The sequence below is a fragment of the Mobula hypostoma genome, chromosome 6 (assembly GCF_963921235.1).
Source record: "Mobula hypostoma chromosome 6, sMobHyp1.1, whole genome shotgun sequence".
Lineage (NCBI taxonomy): Eukaryota > Metazoa > Chordata > Chondrichthyes > Myliobatiformes > Myliobatidae > Mobula > Mobula hypostoma.
This window is the reverse complement of record NC_086102.1, coordinates 43650687-43676275: the sequence shown is the minus strand read 5'-3', so window position 1 is coordinate 43676275 and position 25589 is coordinate 43650687. Positions and strand designations below refer to the sequence as shown.

The window sequence follows — 25589 nt, the reverse complement described above, 5'->3', positions numbered from 1 at the left end:
AACAGATGTTCAGGACTCAGAAGGTGTTTTTCTACTTCCTAGTTTGTCCTTTGTGATGTGTTTGAAATTTGACAGATTAGGAGAATGAATACAGATTATCCCATGGTTTGTAATTATCTTCCTTGATAGCAATGTTTTATTTACATAACATTCCCTCAATTTGCATCGTTGTCACTGGAGTTTTTGGCATATTATTCTTGAGTGAATTTGTGGTATCAATTGGAACAATAAGTCTTGTGCAATGCTTGAGTTGAAAGGCATTATTTATTTGGCAACACGACATTTAGTTTTAAGTATGCTCATGAAGAATACCTCCCGAGAATATACTATGTATAGATATTTAATTGAATAAAAGTATACTTAAACCTAAATTGTGATCACAGTGTGATTGAGTTCAACTTGATTGGGAGAAAGCAAAGTCTTGACATAGCAGTATTTCAGTGGAGTAAAGGAAATTACTATGGTGTGAGAGAGGAGTTGGCTAAAGTAAATTGGAAAGAGATGCTGACAGGGATAACAGCAGAGCAGAAATGGTGTGAGTTTCTGGGGAAAAATGAGGAAGGTACAGGATAGTTGTATTCCACAAAGAAATACTCAAAATGGCAAAATAGTACAAACATGGCTGACAAGTGAAGTCAAAGCTAATGTAAAAGCGAAAGAGAGGGCATGCAACAAAGCAAAAATTAGTTGTAAGACAGAAGATTGGAAAGGTTTTAAAAACCTACAGAGTGTAACTAAAAGAATCATTAGAAGCGAAAAGATGAACGATGAAAGCAAGCCAGCAAACAATATCACAGTGGATAGTAAAAGCTTTTTCAACTATATAAAGGAGATGAGAGTGGACATAGGACCACTCAAAAATGAGGCTGGAGAAATAATAATGGGGGACAGGAGATAGCAGATGAACTAAATGAGTATTTTGCATGTCTTCACTGAGAACGCTAGAAGTGTGCTAGATGTTGAAAGGTGTGAGGGAAGAGAAGTGAGTGCAGCTGCAAGATGCTCAAAAAGCTGAAAGACCTAAGGGTCCACAAATCATCTGGACCAGATGAACTTCATCCTAGGGTTATGAAAGAGGTAGCAATCAAGATTGTGGAGGTATTAGTCATGATCTCCCAAAAATCATTGGCATGGTGCCAGAGGTCTGGAAAATTGTATATGTCACTCCACTCTTTAAGAAAGGAGGGAGGCAGCAGAAAGGAAATTATAGACCAGTTAGCCTGACCTCAGTGGTTGGGAAGATGTTGGAGTCAATTGTTAAGGCTGAGGTTATGGAGTACTCAGTGACACAGGGCAAGATAAGACAAAGTCAGCATGGTTTCCTTGAGGAAAAAATTTGCCTGAAGGACCTGTTGGAATTTTTTGATGAGATTGCAAGTAGGATAGATAAAGGGGATGCAGTGGAGTTGTATATTTGGACTTCCAGAAGGCCTTTGACAAGGTGCCACACGTGAGGCTGCTTACCAAGATAACGTATGGTATTACAGGAAAGTTATTGGCATAGTTAGAGCATTGGCTGATTGCTAGGAGGCAGTGAGTGGGAATAAAAGGATTCTTTTCTGGTTGGCTGCCAGTGACTGGTGGTGTTCCGCAGGAGTCAGGGTTAGGACCACTTCTTATGCTGTATATAAATGATTTAGATCATGGAATAGATGACTTTGCTGTCAAGTTTGTAAATGATACGAAGATTGGTGGAGGGGCAGGTAGTGTTGAGGGTACGGGTAGGCTGCAGAAGGACAGATTTAGAAAATGAGCAAGAAAGTGGCAATTGAAATACAATATTGGAAAATGCATGGTCATGCATTTTAGTAGAAGAAATAAATGTGCAGACGACTATTTTCTAAACACGGAGAAAATCCAAAACTCTGAGATGCAAAAGGACTTGGGAGTCCTTGTGCAGAACACCTGAGAGATTAACTTGCAGGTAGTCAGTGGTGAGGAAGGCAAATGCAGTGTTAGTATTCACTTCAAGAGGTCTAGAATACAAGAGCAGGAATGTGATGCTGAGGCTTTATTAGACACTGGTGAGGCCTCACCTTGAGCATTGTGAGCAGTTTTGGGCTCCTCATCGAAGAAAAGATGTCCTGGCATTGGAGAGGGTTCAGAGGAGATTCACAAGGATGATTCTGGAAATGAAAGACGTATCATATGAGGAACTTTTGATGACTCTGGGTCTGTACTCGCTGGAATTTAGAAGGATGATGGAGGATCTGATTGAAACCTTTTGAATGCTGAAAGGACTAGACAGCGTAAATGTGAAAAGGATATTTCCCTTGATGGGGGCGGAAAGGACAAGAGGGCACAACCTCAGTACAGAGGGAAGACGATTTCAAACAGAGATGCGGAGAAGTTTCTTTAGCCAGAGGGTGGTGAATTTGTGGAATTTATTACCACAGACAAGGTCATTGGGTGTATTTAAGGAACTCCTTGATTGGATACAGCATCAAAGGTTGTGGGGAGGATACAGGCTCGTGGGGCTGAGGAAGGGAAAAAAAGGATCAGCCATGATTGAATGGGGGAGCGGACTCAAGGAGCCGAATGACCTCATCCTACTCCTATGTATTATGGTCAAATTGTGGTTCAGTTTAACATGTGCATATTTTATCTTAGATTCTATTATCTTCAGACCAGAATGAGATGCCCAAAGTGGAGGCTCAGTTCGAATTCCGTCTTGAGCTTTCATAGGGCATCACCGGTCTGAAGCTGCACTTGTGGTTAGAGGTATTTGGCTTAGTATGGTCAAACGTGCAGCAGGAAAGCTGGTGGTAGTGCTGGTCTGACAAGAGCAAGTGGTAAGTGTGAAATACTAAATGTTTGTAGAAATAGGTGAATAAATTTAGCAATCATCAATGAAGGAAGTTATTGTTTTTTAAAAAACCCTTGACGGTGCAGTGATAGTAGGTTGGATTTGTATAGTTCCAGCTTCTCAGGTGCAAAAACATTTATTTCTTCTATGTTATTTTTAAGACCATTTTGAGTAAACATACCAATTGAATTGAAGTTGTAAGAAAACTAAAGCTCCAATTGATGTGACGGTTTCTGGACAATATATAACATTTTAAAAGAACTGACATGAAAGAGGTTCCAAATATAGTTTTTGTGATTTATCAGGATGTCACCTTATTTGTTTGTGATTTTCAGGAGGTGAAGAATCACCACACAGGTTTTAGATGATTGACAGAAATTGTTACAAGAAAACCATAAATATTTAACATTGAGCGGATACAATACTAAATCTGATGCCACTTTTGATCACAATCTTTCTTTAGAGAGCCCAGATATGAGTTTTACCCTTCCTCAAAATAGCCACTTATAATAATCTTAATAATTACGTAACATTTGTTTGCTTGTAGTTTTCAGTAACCCCATAACTATCTGATAACCGGCTTTGCTAGTCTTTTTGTGATTATATGCTTATTCTTGTCTGGGTTCTTGCATTCCCAGTGGTGTTGGACGGAACTGGGGCTGGGCATCTGCTGGGAGTAGCATTTTGTCTGAATTTGGGACTCTGCATTTGGAGTTTGTGCATCTGAGCTACCTGACAGGGGACCCCATCTACTACAAGAAAGTAAGTGTGTACTAGCCACTATTATTATATGAGCCAAAGATACTCTTATTGTAATCTTTTATAACATTTAATGAATTCCTCAATATTGACTTGCAACTTCTTACACTTAATGTTACTGCAGCAGTATATCAAATAACTGCTTAGCACCCAGAAGTTACTTTGTTGGTAGCAGTCTTTTAAAGTTATTGCTAAAATTTTCAACATAAAATAATTTAGTTCTATAAATGATTGGGGAGTAGGTGGTTGTTAATGCATTTCATAAACAGTGTGGATTCATAGCCTGAAGGTCGTGAATTTAAATTCTCCTGTGTTAAACTGTAGAGTTCAGCTTAATAAATTGTCAATATAAAAGCTCAACCAGTTGGCCATTGTTACTTAGAGGTGGATCTTATAAGATTTTGGTATGTTCAGTGCTTTGCTGATCGATCCCGCTGCTCATATCCCAGGAATTGCTTTTAAGGGAGAAACTAGAAATCTAGATCTTCCTCACTTCATAGGTTCTGAAACATAGGTTGGAGTGTTTTGCTGCCTTCTATGGTCCTTCAGTTTGGATAATATAAGCCACAGGTTGCACGAGTGTTTACTCTTTTGGAAAGAGAATATTCATTGCACATTTTAAATTATGTATGTTCTTCATATAGCCACCCTGAAATAAAAAGGAATTAACAGGTTTCTAGTTCAATGTCTGAGTGTTTCTTTCTTAAATGGGTGTGTATTAATTGGTTGTTTTGATCAAAAGTATTGTTCATCAAAGTCCTGTAAGGAAAGAAGATCAATATTTCAATGTTATCTTTGATGTGAATCTTTAGTTCTTGGTCAGTAAGGTTGCATCTTGCCAATAAGTACATGCTTTGCTTTCTAATATGTGGCAGAGGCTATGATAATGAGCATGGAATTTGATGTCTTGCTTCCAGAGCATCATATTACTTGGGATGTAAACCTGTAATTTAGTAATTGCAGATTCCCAATCAGATATGTAGAGTATGCAAGTCTCTGGACTGCTTTGTTTGAATATACCTGTCTTAATAGATGCCATGTGTCTTTAGCTTGAGACCACGCAGACATAACATAACTAATGTGGAAGGGGCTAGATTGCACTTCTACTGAAATGCAAAGGGACTGAATAAATTGTTATCCAATCCCTTTGCCTATCAGGTAGAGATTATTTACAACATTTGTGAAATTAAATCAGCAGCAAAAAAAAATTGACTTTGAACTAATTACAGGTGTTACATATTCGGAAGTTATTGCAGAATATGGATCGACCTAATGGCTTGTACCCTAACTACCTTAATCCTAGGACAGGTCGCTGGGGCCAACGTGAGTATTTTCTTGTACTTGAAGCATAATTGTTTGTATTATTGCTACACAATTTTTATTTTAATTGAACAAAATTGTTTTCAAATCATTATTTAATTTCTTGTTTTGCTGAAGGGGTAATTTTTAAAGCTTTGGTAGCACAATGCATATATCAGGAAATTGAAGCTAGTATATTGACTTCAGTGGGATTTTGTCCTACAAGCTCATCCTTTTAAATGACTTTTTGTTTTTTTTTGCTGAAGTAACCAATTAAATATGTGGATCTGTATGTTTAAAGATCGTAGTTTGGTTCAAGATTTGAATATATATGCCTGGCTTCGTGATTATCAATGCTGTTTTGAAGGATGTGCTGCTCCCTCTGAGCCTTCAGGTTGTTCAGCACAGAGCTTAATTCATTTGTAAGCTGGATTGATATTCCTCTAATTGCATTTTTGAAATGTTGAATCACTTGAATGCAGAATAGCACTTGGTTTTGGTGAGGCCCATGCAATTTTTCCGGCTGTTAATTTTAAAGAACATGGCATTTGGCATGACTTCTTTCATTTCCAATTTTGTGCTTTTTGGTACTTGGGTAATCTTTTTTATATATATATGTATATATGTATATTCAACATGAGAGAAACCTGTCCTGGTTAAATCATTGAACTATTCTTTGGTATATTAACAGCTTACTCGTATGAATATGTAGATATTTTAATCATAGGTTTTTACAATAGTTTTTTGTCAGTATTCTTGGAAAATTATGGCACTGACATTATGTGACGTAACTTAAACTCTCATTTCAACTGAACGATTCTATCAATGAGTAGAAGAATAAGTAAATCATTATAATATTCATAATATTCTCACTGAAATTGTCACTTTGGGATAGATTTCACCATGGCCTGGTTTTAAGAAATAAATACATCTTTGTGATCCAATTGGTTACACATCTCTTTTCATTTGCAGTGCTAACCAAGATGGTAGTTATTCAGTGTTTCTTAACCTTGTAACTTTCCTAGGCTACAGTTGGTATGTAACTTAATAATCTGATTGGCACAGTGGAAAGTAGAAGGTAGAGAGGAAAAAAAATTGTTGTTAGATGGAGCAGCATGTTAACAAAAACTTCCATTTGTCATTTTTTTTTTACTTTATTGATCTGTACTTTGCAGAAAATTCCTTTGGACCTACATTATGTAAGTTTCTGCAGTTGACCTTCAATTTTGCATTGGACCCAGTCAGCTAATAACACCCCCCACATGCTTCTAGTACCAGCTTTCCATAGATTTAGAAAGCCTATTAAGCTGCAGTTTAGTTTCCTCTTAAAAGAATTTTGCTGACTTAATATATTATCAGAGAAAATCTCTGTATATGTAAACAGTAGCAATGTAACCAAATAAGTTAAATCACAATGCAATTTACCTCTCAATCTTCCTTTACTTCCCATAGAACCTTGTACACATAATCCTCCTTTGTTTCTGTTCTGACATCTCAGTGGGCAATCCATACTCGGTCCTAGTATGTGTTTGTACAAAACCAGTAAACTTTCTGCTAATGCTGCCTTCAGGTTTGTTGCCCAGATAGAATATGTAAATCCAAATGCCCATAAATAGCAAAACTGTATTTTCCTTTTCTTTTCGATGCGTATTCGAATGATTTTGAAAAGTGAAATGGCTATTTCATTTATATGTAGTCTCATTTCCATGTGAGATCTGTATTGTTACTTGCAGATTTTACATGCAGCAACCAGTTTATTTTATTTATCTGAAATTATATTTCTTGAGACACTAACTTCTGACACAGTTTACGTTCATATTAGCATCCTATGTATAGCTTGTGTAGATATTATGCATACTATAAAGGACTGTTTGGGGCTTTGAACACTTAACATCTGAACCAATTACTCTGATCCCTTTACATTGGGGATCTCTGAAAGTTTTTATCAAAGGTGGGAACTCTATCAGGTTTCCTAGCTGAAGTGTTAGCCTGTTTGTATCTGTTTTCCCCTGTTCGTATTTATTATAGTCATTATAATGATTTTCACCTCTACGGATGTTGAGATTTTATTGATTGCTAACTACTAAACCAAATACATTAGTTTTGACAAAATCTGTGTCTTTTATTTTCAACACAAGTACTGTTTGACCTTAATAGCAAAATTGTTTTCTTTTATTGTAGCATCCACTGTCATATTCTAGTTTACATGATTTTATTATGAAACACTTAAGGAAAATGTCTTAGTAGGTGCCTTTATTTTAACACTTTTCTAACGAAATAATCATGTCTTCATTTCTAGATATTTGTGATACTAGTTATACAAATATCTTTGCTATCAGCATTTGTCTTCAATTTCAAAAGTTAAATTATGATCTTTGTGTTAGTGCAACTACAGTTATAAACTTTTCTTCTATGTGATTTCCTTAATAATAATTATGTGCAGCACCATTTTCCAACCTGTTAGTATTTTTTTATTTTGAAAGGGCAAACAATGATTATCTATTTGTATGTATCTATACAAATATATAACTTTCTGCCTTTTCAGCAGATTAATTTTATTAAGTTTGTAGCTTGAATTCCATACAAATTACTTATTTATCAGGTTAAATTAATAAGAAATAATTGCCCAGATTAATGAAAATATATCATGTAGACTTTTTCTCATTTTGTGCAGATCATACTTCTGTGGGTGGACTAGGAGACAGTTTCTATGAATATTTGCTGAAAGCTTGGTTAGTATCTGATAAGACAGATACAGAAGCAAGGAAAATGTATGATGATGCAGTGCAGGTAAACTGAAATCTTTAGATTTTGAAAATAAAACTCTGCTTAGTGTAACTGATTTTTCTTTAAAGGATGCTCAGATTTATAATTAAGTAGCCAAGAATATGTATTTTACATTTGAAATAGCTTATTTGTTATTGGGTTGTAATATGTTGACGTAGTGCATTATACAACAGTTGTTGAAACTATGACAAGGTTTATTGAATTTGAAAATGCACTTGTGCACAATACTTCCTGATTTTTTTAATATTCTGGTTCAGTATAAAATACAAGCTAATTTTCAAACAGTGGGCTTAAAAAGTCTGTTAGCATTTATAATGTTTGGGTCATGGTTGTTTCCTTTCAGAGTAACTTAAAATGATTCTAAAATCAATTTGAAATTCAACAATCTGCATTCCATTTAGATCTGCTGGGATCAAGATGGGGTTGATGTACATTACTGAACAATTCATTAAAATTGCTCCCAACAATTGTAATATGAATGTATTTAGTAGCTTTCACATCCCTTCCTAAGTGCCCTAAACTCGACCTGAACTAATAATGTTATGTGAAGCAAAATTTTGATGGCATTCAATTTCGACAAAAGTGCAATGTGATAATGACCAGAATGTTTGAGGGAGATGCATTGTTTAGATACCATACTGATCTTTGAATTAGTGCCTAAGATCTTTCATGCTTACATGGGAGTAGAGATAGTGCATTTATAATAATGCAGTTCCTCAGAAAGGTAACACTAATGACAATGCAACAACCCCTTAGTACTTAATTTTTTTTTCTGATCAGATGTCTGGAGTAGGACTGAAACCTAAAATATTTAGATTGTTGTGAGATTTTTGGCAATTTTAGGCACAGTAATGATTTGAGGCAGGTGAGAGTAATCATTATCTCAGGTCTGGGCAACAAAAATGGGCAGCTTTTTAAATTTTGCATGTGGTTGGTTTCTGAAGGAAATGGTAAATGGGGCAGTTTTGATTGACAGCTTTCTAAGCAATTCCCTAAAGGGTCATGAATGAAGGGAAGAGAAACAAAAGGCAGATGTTCAGAAGTCCATTGGTGTGAATTGCTGAACTGAAAATCCAGGGAGTAGATTCTGACCTACTTAAGTAGTGCTTGATTATTTGCTCAGAACAATTAAAGTGCAAGTTTACTTTTCACCAATTGGGACAGGGCTGAATTATTTTTCTTAATTCTGATGATAATAACAAGTACATTGGCATGTGAAATTTTGCAACGTATTCACCAGCTGCCTGCATTTCAAAGTTGCTTGTACCTAATTATGCAAAGTTTTCTCAGTCCATCTTGAGAAAGGGAACACTGTTACAAGAGATTGTCATGTTGTTTTGTTTCCACGTTTGAGGACTGAAACTTGCTAGGAAATGCTGGTTGTTTGCAGAACTTTTTGAAGTTATGGCGTTCATGTATCATCATAGAACATAGAATAGTACAGCGCAGTACAGGCCCTTCGGCCCACAATGTTGTGCCGACCCTCAAACCCTGCCTCCCATATAAGCCCCCACCTTAAATTCCTCCATATACCTGTCTAGTAGTCTCTTAAACTTCACTAGTGTATCTGCCTCCACCACTGACTCAGGCAGTGCATTCCACGCACCAGCCACTCTCTGAGTCAAAAAACCTTCCTCTAATATCCCCCTTGAACTTCCTACCCCTTACCTTAAAGCCATGTCCTGTTGTATTGAGCAGTGGTGCCCTGGGGAAGAGGCGCTGGCTATCCACTCTATCTATTCCTCTTATTATCTTGTACACCTCTATCATGTCTCCTCTCATCCTCCTCCTCTTCAAAGAGTAAAGCCCTAGCTCCCTTAATCTCTGATCATGATGCGTACTCTCTAAACCAGGCAGGATCCTGGTAAATCTCCTCTGTACCCTTTCCAATGCTTCCACATCCTTCCTATAGTGAGGCGGCCAGAACTGGACACAGTACTCCAAGTGTGGCCCAACCAGAGTTTTATAGAGCTGCATCATTAAATCGTGACTCTTAAACTCTATCCCTTGACTTATGAAAGCTAACACCCCATAAGCTTTCCTAACTACCCTATCCACCTGTGAGGCAACTTTTAGGGATCTGTGGACATGTACCCCGAGATCCCTCTGCTCCTCCACACTACCAAGTATCCTGCCATTTACTTTGTACTCTGCCTTGGAGTTTGTCCTTCCAAAGTGTACCACCTCACACTTCTCCGGGTTGAACTCCATCTCCCACTTCTCAGCCCACTTCTGCATCCTATCAATGTCTCTCTGCAATCTTTGACAATCCTCTACACTATCTACAACACCACCAATCTTTGTGTTGTCTGCAAACTTGCCAACCCACCCCTCTACCCCCACATCCAGGTCGTTAATAAAAATCACGAAAAGTAGAGATCCCAGAACAGATCTTTGTGGGACACCACTAGTCAAAATCCTCAAATCTGAATGTACTTCCTCCACCACGACCCTCTGCCTTCTGCAGGCAAGCTAATTCTGAATCCACCTGGCCAAACTTCCCTGGATCCCATGCCTTCTGACTTTCTGAATAAGCCTACCGTGTGGAACCTTGTCAAATGCCTTAAGAAAATCCATATAGATCACATCCACTGCACTACCCTCATCTATATGCCTGGTCACCTCCTCAAAGATCTCTATCAGGCTTGTTAGACACGATCTGCCCTTCACAAAGCCATGCTGACTGTCCCTGATCAGACCATGATCCTCTAAATGCCCATAGATCCTACCTCTAAGAATCTTTTCCAACAGCATTCCCACCACAGACGTAAGGCTCACTGGTCTGTAATTACCCAGACTATCCCTACTACCTTTTTTTGAACAAGGGGACAACATTCGCCTCCCTCCAATCCTCCGGTACCATTCCCGTGGACAACGAGGACATGAAGATCCTAGCCAGAGGCTCAGCAATCTCTTCTCTCGCCTCGTGGAGCAGCCTGGGGAATATTCCGTCAGGCCCCGGGGTCTTATCTGTCCTAATGTATTTTAACAACTCCAACACCTCCTCTCCCTTAATATCAACATGCTCCAGAACATCAACCTCACTCATATTGTCCTCACCATCATCAAGTTCCCTCTCATTAGTGAATACTGAAGAGAAGTATTCATCAAGGATGTCGCTCACTTCCACAGCCTCCAGGCACATCTTCCCACCTTCATCTCTAATCAGTTCTACCTTCACTCCTGTCATCCTTTTTTTCTTCACATAATTGAAGAATGCCTTGGGATTTTCCTTTACCTGACTCACCAAGGCCTTGTCATGCCCCCTTCTTGCTCTTCTCAGCCCCTTCTTAAGCTCCTTTCTTGCTTCCCTATATTCCTCAATAGACCCATCTGATCCTTGCTTCCTAACCCTCATGTATGCTGCCTTCTTCCACCTGACCAAATTTTCCACCTCACTTGTCACCCATGGTTCTTTCACCCTACCATTCTTTATCTTCCTCACCGGGACAAATTTATCCCTAACATCCTGCAAGAGATCTCTAAACATCGACCACATGTCCATAGTACATTTCCCTGCAAAAACATCAACGCAACTCACACCCGCAAGTTCTAGCCTTATAGCCTCATAATTTGCTCTTCCCCAGTTAAAAATTTTCCTGTCCTCTCTGATTCTATCCTTTTCCATGATAATGCTAAAGGCCAGGGAGCAGTGGTCACTGTCCCCCAGATGCTCACCCATAGAGAGATCTGTGACCTGACCCGGTTCCTTACCTAGTACTAGATCTAGTATGGCATTCCTCCTAGTCGGCCTGTCCATATACTGTGACAGGAATCTGTCCTGGACACACTTAACAAACTCTGCCCCATCTAAACCCTTGGAACTAATCAGGTGCCAACCAATACTGGGGAAGTTAAAGTCACCCATAATAACAACCCTGTTATTTTTGCACCTTTCCAAAATCTGCCTCCCAATCTGCTCCTCTGTATCTCTGCTGCTCCCAAGGGGCCTATAGAATACCCCCAATAGAGTAACTGCTTCCTTCCTCTTACTGACTTCCACCCATACTGACTCAAAAGAGGATCCTACTACATTACCCACCCTTGAGTAGCTGTAATAGTATCCCTGACCAGTAATGCCACCCCTCCTCCCGTTTTTCTGCCCTCTCTATCCCTTTTAAAGCTCTGAAATCCAGGGATATTGAGAATCCATTCCTTCTCTGGTGCCAGCCAAGTCTCTGTAATGGCCACTACGTCATAATTCCATGTATGTATCCAAGCTCTCAGTTCATCACCTTTGTTCCTGATGCTGCTTGTATTGAGGTACACACATTTTAGCCCTTCTACCTTACTACCTTTACACCCTTTATTCTGCTTCTCTTTCCTCAAAGCCTCTCTGTATGTTAGATCTGGCTTTACTCCATGCACTTCTTTCACTGCTCTATTGCTCTGGGTCCCATCCCCCTTGCAAGTTAGTTTAAACCCTCCCGAACCATGCCAGCGAACCTACCTGCAAGGATATTGCTCCCCCTCGAATTCAGGTGCAACCCATCCAATCTGTACAGGTCCCACCTTCCCCCAGAAGAGATCCCAATGATCCAAAAATCTAAAACCCTGCTCCCTGCACCAACTCCTCAGCCACGCATTCAATTGCCATCTCCTCCAATTCTTACCATCACTGTCACGTAGCACTGGCAGCAATCCTGAGAACGCCACCCTTGAGGTCCTGTTCTTCAGCCTTCTGCCTAGTTCCTGAAACTCACACTTCAGGACCTCATCCCTCTTCCTGCCTATGTCGTTGATCCCAACGTGTATCAAGACTTCTGGTTGCTTTCCCTCTCGTACCAGGAGGTCGTGCACCTGGTCAGAGACATCCTGGACTGTGGCACCCGGGAGGCAACAAACCATGTGGGTGTCCTTCTCACGTCCACAAAATCGCCTGTCTGCTTCCCTGACTATAGAGTCTCCAATGACAACAGCTCTCCTCTTCTCCATCCCACGCTTCTGCACCACCGGGCCAGACTCAGTGCCAGAGGCCCTGCCGCTGTGGCTCACACCTGGTCGGTCGTCCCTGCCAACGGTATCCAGGACGGTAAACTTATTATGTAGGGGAATAGCTACAGGCGTGCTCTGCACTACCTGTCTGCTCACCTTCTCTTTCCCCCCTCTGACTCTCACCCAACGACCTGCTTTCGACAGCTTAGGTGTGATTACCTCCCTGTAGCTCTCATCTATGACTGCCTCATTCTCCCTTATGAATCGAAGTTCATCCAGGTGCTGCTCCAGATTCCTTACACGGTCTTCCAGATCGCCCAGCCGTGTGCACTTCTGGCAGATGTGACTTTGCGGGAGAGGGGAGTTCCCCCAAGACTGCCACATCTCACATGAGAGACACATCACCATCTCAGGAGACATGGTAAAGACTAACTACGAGCAAGCTTGTCCTCCGCCTCTTCTCGTCGAAACCTCTCGAGTCAAAGCCTCAGAGCTTCACTCCTTCACTGGCCCACTCACTCACTGGCCGCTTTCCACATACCTGAAAGTACCTAAAATAGACTGGGATTGGATTTGCTGTTGATTATTTGCCAATCTAATGTTTATATTTTTGATAGGCTATCGAGAAGCACCTTATCAGGAAATCAAACAGTGGTTTGACTTTTATTGGAGAATGGAAGAATGGTCACCTTGAGAGGAAAATGGGTCACCTGACATGTTTTGCTGGAGGAATGTTTGCTCTCGGGGCAGATGGATCCCCAGACGATAAAGCAGGACATTATCTACAGCTTGGTGCAGAGATTGCACACACCTGTCATCAGTCATATGACAAAACAGGTAAGATGTAGCTCCAATTACAATGCAGAATGTGTGTTGAAACACATTTTCAAAGTGGAAGAGGATGAACTCTATTCAACATTTGCAAATGTTAGGAATTTGATGTGTGTTGGTGTGGCGTACGACTGGAACAACAACATTCAACGACTGTGAAGAATTATATAAAAATAACAAAGTCTGGATATGGAATAAAATGTGCACATGATTCATTAGTCTAGAACAGGGGTTCCCAACCTGGGTCCACAGAACAGGTGAATGGTATTGGTCCGTGGCATAAAAACAATTGTGTGCTCCTGCTCTAGAATTTCTCTGCCTGTGACATCATGGAAAAAGTGTTTGTGTTCTATCTGAATGTAGTGTTATTAATTATATTGTCTTCAATCTAATCCAAAGTATCTTGGGTAATATTTGACTGCTTGTGAAGAAGAAGCAGCATGGTGCAGATTCAAGGCCTTAAACTTGAAGAAGTCACTTTCAACACTTTTTAGGCATATTTCTTACAGTGGTTGGATATTGAGTCAGGAGCATTTCCTGTACTAATAAATCTGCACTAGTATTCCGATAAGTAACTCACTGAACTATTCAGATCATGCTGTTCAGTGTTATACATTAAACAAGAATTAAATTGTTAGTTTTATTTGTAGTCAGTATAATAGATTGCACCCTGACAAAAGAAAGTTAAAGAAAGTCTGAACCAAAAAGCTGAAAATGTTGGAAATAAGTAGGCCAGGCAGCATCTATGGAAAGAGAAACTTAATGTTTCAAGTCAAAACCTTTCGTCAGAGCATCTTTGGGTCTTCAGCTTTGAAGCTTACTTTAAGCTGACCCTGGTTACTATAAAGTTTTGATTGTTCGCTTGAAAGGTCTGTCTTTGCTTTTCAGATTTTTGGTCTTTGCTGGCAATGATGTTGCAGGTCAATTCAAGTTCAAGTTGTTGATTGTCTTTTGACTGTACATATCAACAACCAAATGAAACCACGTCCGTCCAGGCCATGGTACACCCATGAAATATATATCACATAGCACATAAATCAGAATATTACCATAAATACATTAATAAAATATAATTCAAAATGCATATAATGTGTAGCACAGGTGAGCAGCTGGCTGTGCTAGTGACGAGGCCTTGGTGGTGACAGGGTATTCATTAGTCTCATAGCCTAGAGGAAGAAGCTATTACCTAGTCTGGTAGTCCTAGTCCTGATGCTCCTCTACCTCCTTCCAAACAATAGAAGGCCAAAGAGATTGTAGGATGGGTAGTAGGGATACTCATTAATGTTTCAGGCCCTTTGTCTGCAATGCTCTTGGCATATTGTGCAAAAGACGTTTGCACAGTATTCCATTTGTCAATGTGGAGCAGACAGTGAGTTTATAAATCTGCCAGGAGCAAAGTATGTTGGGAATGGTGGAGGTGGAGCATCATGGATCCCCAGATGGAGTGTGTGGGACAGGAGGCAGAGAAGGAGTGTTGGGGTGGTTTGGGTGGTGGGGTTGCAGATACACCCAGCCCTAAGTTGCCAGGCAAGGTCGCTTGCTTGCGTGCATACTTGATTCGATTTTATTCCACCCTGGTGATCCTCAGTGGTTATTACTATCCTCTGTTGTGTCTCGCGGTTCATTGCCTTTGCAGCTTCCATACTATACAATAATGGAGCCACACGGGGCACTCTTGATGATGGTCCTATGGTAAGTTGTTTGAATGGGGCAGGGAGTTTTGTACATCTCATTCTCCTCAAAGTGGAAATGCTAGTTTATCTTCTTGACTAGTGAGAAGGTCAGATCATCTGTTATGTGCATGCCAAGGAACTTTGAGCTCTTCACTCTCTCCATGGCAGAACCAGTCATGTGCAATGGAGGATGGTCAACCTGCTCCTTCCTGAAGTCCACAGTCATTTTTTGTATCTGTGTTGAAACTCGAGTTGTTCTCATGCCATTTGACAAGTCTGTCTACGTCTGCCAACCACAGTAGTATCATCAGCGAAGTTAATGCAGTTTGAGCTGGTTCTGGCAGTGTGAGTCAACAGTGAGAACAGCAGTGGGCATAACATACACCACGGGGGCGGGGGGCACCCTGAGATCACTGATGTGGTCTTTGTTATCTATTAGAACAATGTGATGAAGTTGTATTTAAAAACTAAGCAACCAGCAACTCAGTTATTTTTAAATTTAAAATTGCATTCTCTACAGGCATTTATCAAATAATGCTATTAACTAATAATGATTTTAAGTGATCCTTAAAAATTGCATGTCAAAATTTTTGAATTGTTTTGCTTTGCTCATTGTCACATTATAATTTTCATTTCCTCTTTTCATAAATACAGTGCTAAAGTTAGGCCCTGAGGCATTCAAATTTGATGGTGGGACAGAAGCAGTGGCACTGAGGCAAAATGAAAAATACTACATCCTTCGGCCAGAAGTGATAGAAACTTACTGGTATATGTGGCGATTCACCCATGATCCCAAATATCGGCAGTGGGGCTGGGAGGCAGCTCAGGTGAGAAAAGTAGTAACTTTCAGGTGATGCCAATTTTAAAAGTAATCTTTGTTGCATGTCCGTCTTATTACACACCATTTTACGTTTAAAATCCCTGGGCACGTTGTTGCCAGTCTAAATGTACATCTTTCTATAGAATTGGAATTAACTTGGTTGCCCTCTCAAAGCACTTGTATGAAATGGCTTGCTTCAATACTGTACCATCTGTGACTTTAGAAAACTTTTTCCTTGATGTACTGAAGTCTAATATTGATAAATTTTATTCCATGCCTGAGATATGAAATGCTTCCTATTGAAGGAATATGATGTTTGCATACGTCAGGGTTGTAATACAAGATTAGCCTATTGTCCTCAGGGAGGTAGAAGAGCGAGAGCAGAAATTTGTGCAGTTGTCTTTTTCCTTATTCTTTGAATTTGGTCATAGCCATCACTGCATGTTTCTTGTGGAAGATGTAATGGCTACCTTTTCTTGATAGCCTTGGGAAGAATGGAACACAAATTCAATTACTTTTGATGAATATATAACAGTTTCACTAACAGAGCTTTGCATGTTACATTTGGTTTATAGGAGCAATTTTCTGTTTTGGTAAATAAGTATCTTGTTTGTGAATGTTCTCTATGGTTGGCCAACTTGTCATATATAACTATGTATGAAAAATCATTTTTTCTGGGATACATTTTATTTGGTCTACCTTTTTGGAACTGCATCATCATAATAATGCTGAAATAAAGTTTGGAATGTAAAGCATGCTTTAAATCTATTCACCTATGTTGCCAAATCTATTCTTCCTTCCTGTCAGGAGACACATGTCACAACTGCTGAGTCTGAAATACAAAGTCAGTAGCTAACAACACAACTTTTTTGTATAGTTGTTAGTGTCAAGACGGTTAAGTTCTTGAAGCATGAGGAAAAAAAAGCCATGCAAATTAGTGTATTAGAAATGAGTGATCAACGTTAGATCATAGACCAATTACAGTGACCGAGTCAAAATCATACAGCACAGAAATGAGCCCTTTGGCCTTCAACGTCCTTGCCAACCATTTTGCCCTTTACTCTAATCCTATTTGCCCATTTAGGACTGTATCATTCTGTATCTTGCCTGCTTAATTTTCTGTGTAAATGCAGTAATTGTATCTGATTACACTTCGCCCTCGTGCAATGTGTCCCAGATATCAATCTCACACTGAACTAAAAAAAATTTGCCCTTCAGGCCCCTTTTAAAACTCCTTTCTAGCACCTTAAAACTATAGTCTTGTTTGTTTTTGATGAGAAAAGTTTTTACTATCTGTCTTATCTATGCCTCTTTTAATTTGCCTCTATTCGGTCACCCCTATAGTCTCCTTCATTCCAGGAGAAAATAACCTAGCCTTTCCTATCTCTCACATAAGAGTTCATTAGGTTTCTAAGCCTTCAACTGTATTGGCAAATAGTTCTGTAATAGATTCATTGAACAAGCCCTGTACTGAATTGCTCTATGAATCTGTTTCAGAACATTGCCTAATTTTCCATCTGATTTATTGTATATATTGCTGCAGTCTTGGGTAGCCTTGCTCTCCACCATCTTCCTGATCATACCTGCCACTCACAATCAGAAGAACATCCTTCCGCATGTTGGTTTGGATGTGCCTTGCTCCAAAAAAGCATACCGCCATGAATAAATGAACCTTTGAAGTCAACTCAGAAGTAAATAATACAATTGATTCTGGGTAACTGAGACACATTGGGACCAGTCCATTTTGGCCCAATTAGATGGCTTTAGATGGTCCACTTAGACAAAGTTTCTTGGAAATAGTTAAAAAGGTACTTTTTTAAAAAGAAAAGCAAACTGCCATTTAACTGAGCAACAATTTATGTATTTCAATGAAATACAGAACAATTGTGTAATGAACTGGATTTGATTAGGGAGCTTGAGGTAAAGGAGTTCTTAGGAGCCGGTGATCTTAATATGATAGAATTCACCCTGCAATTTGAAAGAGAGAAGCTAAAGTCAGATGTAGCAGTATTACAGTGGAGTAAAGGGAATTACAGAGGCTTGAGAGTGGAGATAGCCTAAGATGATTGGAAGGGTTCTCTCACAGGGATGACGGCAGAGCAGCAATGGCTGGAGTTGTGGGAGCAACTTGGAAGGTGCAAGAAGATAGATACATCCCAAAGAAGTGGTAGTACTCTAAAGGCAGGATGACATAACTGTGGCTGTCAAGGGAAATCAAAGACAGCATAAAAGTAAGAGAGAGGAAATATAGTAGAGCAATCTGGATTATTCAGGAGGCTGAAGGGGTGATAGATAGGACATATAGAGAGGTAGATACACCCAAGGTGCAGGATACAGGAAACTGGGTGACAGTCAGGAAAGGGAAAGGGATTAAAGTGTCAGGGCAGAGTACCTCTGTGGCCAACCCCCTTAACAGGTATATCACTTTGGATACTGTTTGGGGTTGGTGGGGGAAGGGGGGAGTTAACCTAACAGAGGACAGTCACAGTGGTCGGGTCTTTGGCATTGAGTCTGCCTCTGTGACTCAGAAGGAAAGGGAGAACAGAGGTGCACACTGTGTGATAGGGAATTTGTTTGTTAGGGGAGCAGGCAAGAGGTTCTGTGAGCAAGAATGATATCCCGGATACTATGTTGCCTCCTGGGTGGCAGGGCAGGGGATATTTTGAATCGAGTCCTCAGCATTCTTAAGTGGGAAGTCATGGTCCATGTAGGTACTAATGATGTGGGTAGAATGAGTGATGAGGTCCTGCATAGGGAGTTCTGGGAGTTAGGTGCTAAGTTAAAGGGCAGGACTTCCTGAGTTGTGATCTCAGGATTACTTCCTCTGCCACGTGCCAGTGAGAGCAGAACTAGGAAGATGATACAGTTTAATACATGGCTAAGGAGTTCGTGTAGGAGGGAGGGCGTAAAATTTTTGGATCATTGGTCTCTCTTCCAGGAAAGATGGGGCCAGTACAGAAGGGTCCTAGCAGGAAGGTTTGTTAATGCTGCACAGTAGGTTTTCAACAAGAAGTGCAGGAGCTGGGAACCAGAGTGCCAGAACAGTTACTGGGGAGGTTGTGGAGGCCTGATAGGACCTCAGACAAAGTTAGGAATCAAAAGGTAGAATACAGTGTGACCAGTGTCCCGAGCTGTGTATATTTTAACGTAAGAAGCATCATAGGAAAGGCAGGTGATGGCACTGAAGATGAGGTAGCTTGGTTTACAAACAGAGGCAATGTGTAGTGAGGAAAGGCTGTTGATAGGACAAAATTGTAGTCAACAGGATGAGTTGCAACTTAAAAGGTGGACAAAATTGAAAAAGGTGAATACAGGGCAAAAGGTGTTATATTTGAATGCACCCAGTATACCCAGTAAGGTAGATGAACTTGGAACAAATTTGCCTATTCCAGGTAGGCTGTTGTAGGCACCACTGAATTATGGCTGAAAGGAGATTATAACTGGGAGGTTAATGTCCAAGAATACACATTGTATTGAAAGGACAGGCAGGAAGGCAGAGAACGCAGCATTTCTCTGTTGGTAAAAAAAAATGAAATGAAATCCTTAGAAAGAGGTGAAATAGGGTTGGAAGGTGTTGAATCATTGTGGACAAAGCTAAGGAACTGCAAGGGTAAAAGCTCTCTGATGGGAGTTGTATACAGACCTCCAAACAGTAGTAAGGATGTGGTTTACAAATTACAATGAGAGATAAAAATATGCATGGCAAAAGAGCAATGTTATAATAGTCATGGGGGATTTCAGTATGCAGGTAAATTGGGAAAATCAGATTGGTGCTGTATTCAAGGCAGGGGCATTCTAGAGTGCTTACAAGATTACCTTTTAGAGCAGCTCATGATTGAGACCACTAGGGAATCAGCTATTCTGGATTGGGTGTTGCATGATGAGCCAGAATTGGTTAGAGAGCTTAAGGTAAAAGTGATCATAATATGATCGAATTCACTCTGGAATTTGAGAAGGAGAAGCTAAAGTCAGATGTATCAGTATTACAGTGGAGTAAATGGAATTACAGAGGCATGACAGAGGAGTTGGTCAGAATTAATTGGAAAAGAACACTGGCAGGGATGACTGCAAAGCAGCAATGGCTGGAATTTCCAGAAGCAATTTGGAAGACTTCGAATATTTACATCCCAAAGAGAAAGAAGTATTCTAAAGGAAAGATGACATAACCATAGCTAACAAAAGAGATCAAAGACAACATAAAAGCCAAAGAGAGGGCATATAATAGAGCAAAAAATAGAAGTTAGAGGATTAAGAAGTTTTTTAAAAACTAAAAGAAGGCAGCTAAAAATGTCATTAAGGAGGTAAAGATGGGATAGGGAAGTAAGCTAGTCAGTAATATTAAAGAAGATACCAAAAGTTTCTTCAGATATATGAAGTGTAAAAGAGGCAAAAGTGGATATTGGACCTTTGGAAAACGATACTGGATAGGTAGTATTGGGGGACAAGGAAATGACAGATGAACTGAACAAGTCTTCAGTGTGTCAAGGGGCATGAAGTGTGTGAAGTTATAACTAGAGAAGGTCTGAAGATAGATATGTCACCAGGACCAAATGGTGTATACCCAGTTTCTGAAAAAGGTGGCTGAAGAGATTGTGGAGGTATTGATAATGATCTTTCAAGAATCACTAGATTCTGGAATAGTTCTGGAAGACTGGAAAATTGGAAATATTGCTCTCTTCAAGAAAGGAAACTATAGGCAGTTAGTCTGACTTCAGTGGTTGGGAAGATGTTGGAGTCGGTTACTAAGGATGAGGTCGCAGGGTTCTTGGAGGCACATGACAAAATAAGCTGTAGTTGGTATGGTTTCCTTGAGGGGGGAGAAAGGTTAATTTGCAAGTTGAATCTTTGGTGAAGAAAGGCAATTGCAATGTGTCGTAGGATAATACTGCTGGAAGAGATTTAATAGCAGTGCTCTGCTTTTAATTATTTTGAAATTCTTCTGGAATGTTATGAATATTAGAGCTGATTTCTTCCACCATCAGTTTGTAAAGTGAAATTTACAACTTCTGTATACGATCAAATTTTACTACAATTTAGCTGTTAAGTTTTAAGGAGATTTTGCAATTATTGAAACTATTTGACTTTTACATTTCTTCAATGATTACTGTTCAGATATAATATTTGTGCTTGATTATTTTTCTCAAGAACTAGTCATTTGTCTAATAAAATGTTAAAGATGCACTTGCATTTTATTTTTAGTTCTATTTTCAAGTTATTAGGGTTAGTTTCCATAATTGTGAAGATGTTCCATTTGCAGCTTCTAACCAGTGCTTTGTGTTGTTCCTTGCATGAAATTATCCTGAGAATTTTAATGAAGAAGGTGAAACTGCATCTTTATAAAAGTGCTTCTGTTTTCAGGCCATCGATAGGTACTGCAGGGTGATTGGGGGATTTTCAGGTGTCAAAGATGTCTACTCTTCATCGCCAGCCTACGATGATGTACAACAAAGTTTCTTCTTGGCTGAAACACTAAAGTGAGCAAAAAACTAAAAGAATTTAAGTAGAACTATATTTCTGCGAACAACTGTTTTAAAATGTGTTTTGTGCTCAGCTTTATGCTTTTTATTATTCCCATTAGTTGCCAGATTTTCCTCAAATTTTTTAAAAATGTACAAAACAATTCTGTGCAACATTGAAACTATGCCTGTTAGATTTGTTCATATTAGTTATTATCTCTAAATAAATTAAATATACCTCCAGTCAAGTTTATTTTCATAGGCACAAGTACATTGTTGCACACAGCTTAATGCAGCAGTATCGCGGGCACATAACTTAAAAGCAGCATTTGTGAGAAAAACTAGCATAAGCTATTCCCAAGTTTTATGAGGCAGAACACAATTAGAACAAATATAAATGTCCACATTATTGCAAAGCTATCAAACTGTATTAAATTGTGGTGATCAGGGTCTTACTGGTGGATCAAGAACAGAATGGTTGAAGGGAGGTAGCTGTTCTAGAACTTGGTCATGTGGGACTTCAGACTTCTGTACCTCTTGCCTGACAGTAGCTCGATTAGACGGCTTGCCCTGGATGGTGGAATCTTTGTTGATAGATGTACCTGCTTTGAGCAGCAGTCCTGTAGGTACTACTAAAGGTGGCAAGGGGTGTGCCTGGGATGTATTAGGCAGACTCCAATACTCTTGGCAGATTCTTACACTATTCTGCATTCAAACTAATTTACCAGACCGTGATGCAACCAGTTGGGATACTTTCAACAGTGCTTCTGCAGAGATTTGTTAGAGTGTTGGTGACAATCTGAACATCCTTAGCTTTACAAGAAATTAAAAACACTTGTCTTTTTTTTTATAATTTCATCTATACATTTAAGCCTACAGTGCCTCTAAAAGTTATTCCCTCCTCCCCCTGAAAGTTTACGTGTTTTATAACATTGGATCACAGTGGATTTAATTTGGCTTCTTTTCATAATGATCAACAGAAAAAGACTCTCATGTCAGTGAAAACAGATCCCTACAGAGTGATCTAAATTAATTACAAATCTAAAATACAAAATAATTGATTGCCTAAGTATTCTGCCCTTCAAGTCAGTATTTAGTAGATGTACCTTTGGCAGCAATTACTATCTTGAGTATGTGTGGATAGGTCTCTATCAGTTTTGCACATCTGGACACTGCAATTTTTCCCCATTCTTCTTTACAAAACTGCTCAAGCTCTGTTGCATGGGGATCGTGAATGAACAGCCCTTTTCAAGTCCAGCCACAGATTCTTAATTGGATTGAGGTCTGGACTCTGTCTTGCCCACTCCAGGACATTAATTTTGTTGTTTTAAAGCCATTCTTGTGTAGCTTTGGCTTTACGCTTGGGGTCATAAAATTGGAACAGAAATCTTCTCCCAAGTCACAGTTCTCTTGCAGACTGCATCAGGTTTCCTCCAGGATTTCCCTGTATTTTGCTGTATTCATTTTACCCTCTACCTTCACAAGCCTACCAGGCCTGCTGCAGTGAAGCAACCCCACAACATGATACAACCGTCACCATGTTTCACAGTAGGGATGGTGTTTTTACTGTGTTTACTAAAGAATATTTGAGAGGTTTTGGGTTTAAGTTCCTGGTTGTTAACGTATTGAATCACATTTCCTGGGCCCAGCAGGATATCGATATACTATATATACTATAGTACATATAATCTATGTATTATATTGTATTTAGTATATATGAGGTCTGAAATGTCACAGTAGTTATCATTAGTGCTTTCTGTGTTTGTGCCTCTAATTATTGGAAACAATAGCCAAGAGCTTGTCATCAGTACAATGCAGTGGCACATACTGCCAGCCTCAAAGAAGGTTCCTCATAAAGATCTTACAAATTCACAGCCAGGTTTATTATTGCTGACTTATATGATGTGAAATTTCTTATTTTGTGGCAGCAGTGTAAAGACAAAACCTAATATTGCCTACAAAGTGAATAGAGCAAAAAAATGAATAATGAGGTAGTATTCATGGACCTTTTAGAAATCTGATGGCTAAGGGGAAGATACTCTTCTGAAATCATTGTGTGCGGGTATTCAAGCTCCTCTACCATCACCTCAATACTGAGAAGATGACATGTTCTGCCTGGATGGATGCGTCACCTTGACTGATTGAACCAAATCAACCAAATGAAACAGTCAACGTTGCAAGACCTTAGTGTTTCTGTCACTTGTTACTGTCTGGTGATAAGGTGACCAGAGCACACCCAGCAGCTACAACATCATCAACCTACCTGGGCAGGCAATTCAATTTAAGGCATCCGTTAGTCTTGCGAGACCATGGATCTGCGCCTGGAAAGTCTTCACTCTCCAGGGCGCAGGCCTGGGCAAGGTTGTATGGAAGACCAGCAATTGTCCATGCTGCAAGTCTCCCCCCTCCATGACACCAATGTTCTCCAAGGGAAGGGCATTAGGACCCATACAGATTGGCACAAGTGTCGTCGCAGAGCAATGTGTGATTAAGTGCCTTGCTCAAGGACACAACACGTTCCCTCGGCTGGGGCTCAAACTCACGACCTTCAGGTCGCTAGTCCAATGCCTTAACCATTTGGCCACGTGCCCACAGGCAATTCAATACTTAACTAACTAACCTCAATTTTGATTGTAAATAAAGATGATCTAATTCTAAATAAAGATTGTAATATACACTCAGTGGTCACTTTATTAGGTACTTCCTGTTACTAATAAAGTGGCCACTGAGTATATATGCACTGTCTTCTGCTCCTGTAGCCCAACTACTTCAAGATTCAACATGCTGTATGTTCAAAGATGCTCTTCTACACATCACTGTTGTAATGTGTGGTTATTTGAATTACTGTTGCCTTCCTGTCAGCTTGAACCATTTTGACCATTCTCTGACCTCTCTCATTATCAAGGCTTTTTCACCCACAGAACCACCATTCACTCGATTTGTTTTTTTTTGCACCATTCTCTTTCGGAGTCAATGTTTCTGATCAGTGTTCAGATCAGCAATTTTTGAGATACTCAAATCAGTCCAGCTGGAACCAACAATCGTTCCGTGGTCAAAGTCACTTAGATGACATTTCTTTCCATTTCTGACGTTTGGCCTGAAGAACAACTAAACCTCTTGACCATGTCTGCATGCCTTTATCGATTAAATAGCTGCCTCATACTTGCATTAATGAGCGGGTGTACGGTATACTTAATAAAGTAACCACCGAGTGTATTTGTAGTAAGGAAATATGGAGTATTTAGATTTTTATATTAAATGTAATTTTGGATTCTTTGAGGAAATTACAATGCATAAGATTACTGTAGCATTGGGTAATTTGCTGAAATATTACATAGCCTCACAAACAGCAACAAAGTATATTTTACGCTATGACAAGTTCATAAATACCTGAAGTCAAGCCAATACAATTACGCTTGATTACAGAATATATGGCTATAGAAAGATTCATTATATTTATCAATGGAAACTAGCTGGAAACTATTTATTGCAATAATTAATGAAATATTTAAGCTTGTGATTTTCAGAAAATCAGTTGTTGAAATGCATGATGATTTAAATTTCAATCTGTTTTCTCTGATCTATGTATGTTATAATTATTGGCGCTGCACAGTGTTAAAGTATTGCCTGCCTTATGATCATGTGTTAACTGAAATAAATAAAGAATTTAAGAAAATAAGACATTAAACAAATGCAGGCTATCCAACCCCCTGTGTCTATTCTGCCAATCAACAAGATTGTGGCTGATCTTTTGCCTCCACATGTCTTTCCTTCACTAACCACACATCCTTTGTTACTCTTTAACATCTGTAAATATCTTGAATAAAGTGAGCATCATAACCAGCATCCACCCTTAAGGACTATCTCAATATAGGACGTGCCCCCTTGTTACCACCATGAGGAAGGAGAAACAGGAGCCTGAAGACCCACACTTAGTGATTCAGGCATACCTTTTTCCCCGTTGCCATCAGACTTCTGAATGGTCCATGAGCACTCCCTCAGTATTCCTTCCTTTGCGCTATTTATTTATTTTTGTCTTGGCATTGTACTGCTGCTGCAAAACAAAAAAATTCACATCATAATTCAGTGATAATAATCCTGATTCTGAAAACCTCAACAGCCTCTTGAGCAGTAAATTTCAAATATTCACTAATCTCTTGGTGAAGCTTCTTCTCACTCCTGAACAGCTGACCTTGTTCTGAGTTTGACCTGATTCTGGAAGA

General features: G+C 39.5%; 1 protein-coding gene across 1 annotated transcript in view; it reads left to right on the top strand.

The window, feature by feature from the left end:
- Positions 1 to 25589, top strand: part of man1a2 (mannosidase, alpha, class 1A, member 2) — a 128721-nt gene that overhangs the window by 93350 nt on the left and 9782 nt on the right. The window contains exons 7-12 of the mRNA XM_063050720.1: positions 3445 to 3568; positions 4795 to 4888; positions 7539 to 7654; positions 13204 to 13423; positions 15745 to 15917; positions 21269 to 21384. Coding sequence (XP_062906790.1) covers positions 3445 to 3568; positions 4795 to 4888; positions 7539 to 7654; positions 13204 to 13423; positions 15745 to 15917; positions 21269 to 21384 — 843 coding nt within the window. The remainder of the gene's footprint in view (positions 1 to 3444; positions 3569 to 4794; positions 4889 to 7538; positions 7655 to 13203; positions 13424 to 15744; positions 15918 to 21268; positions 21385 to 25589) is intronic.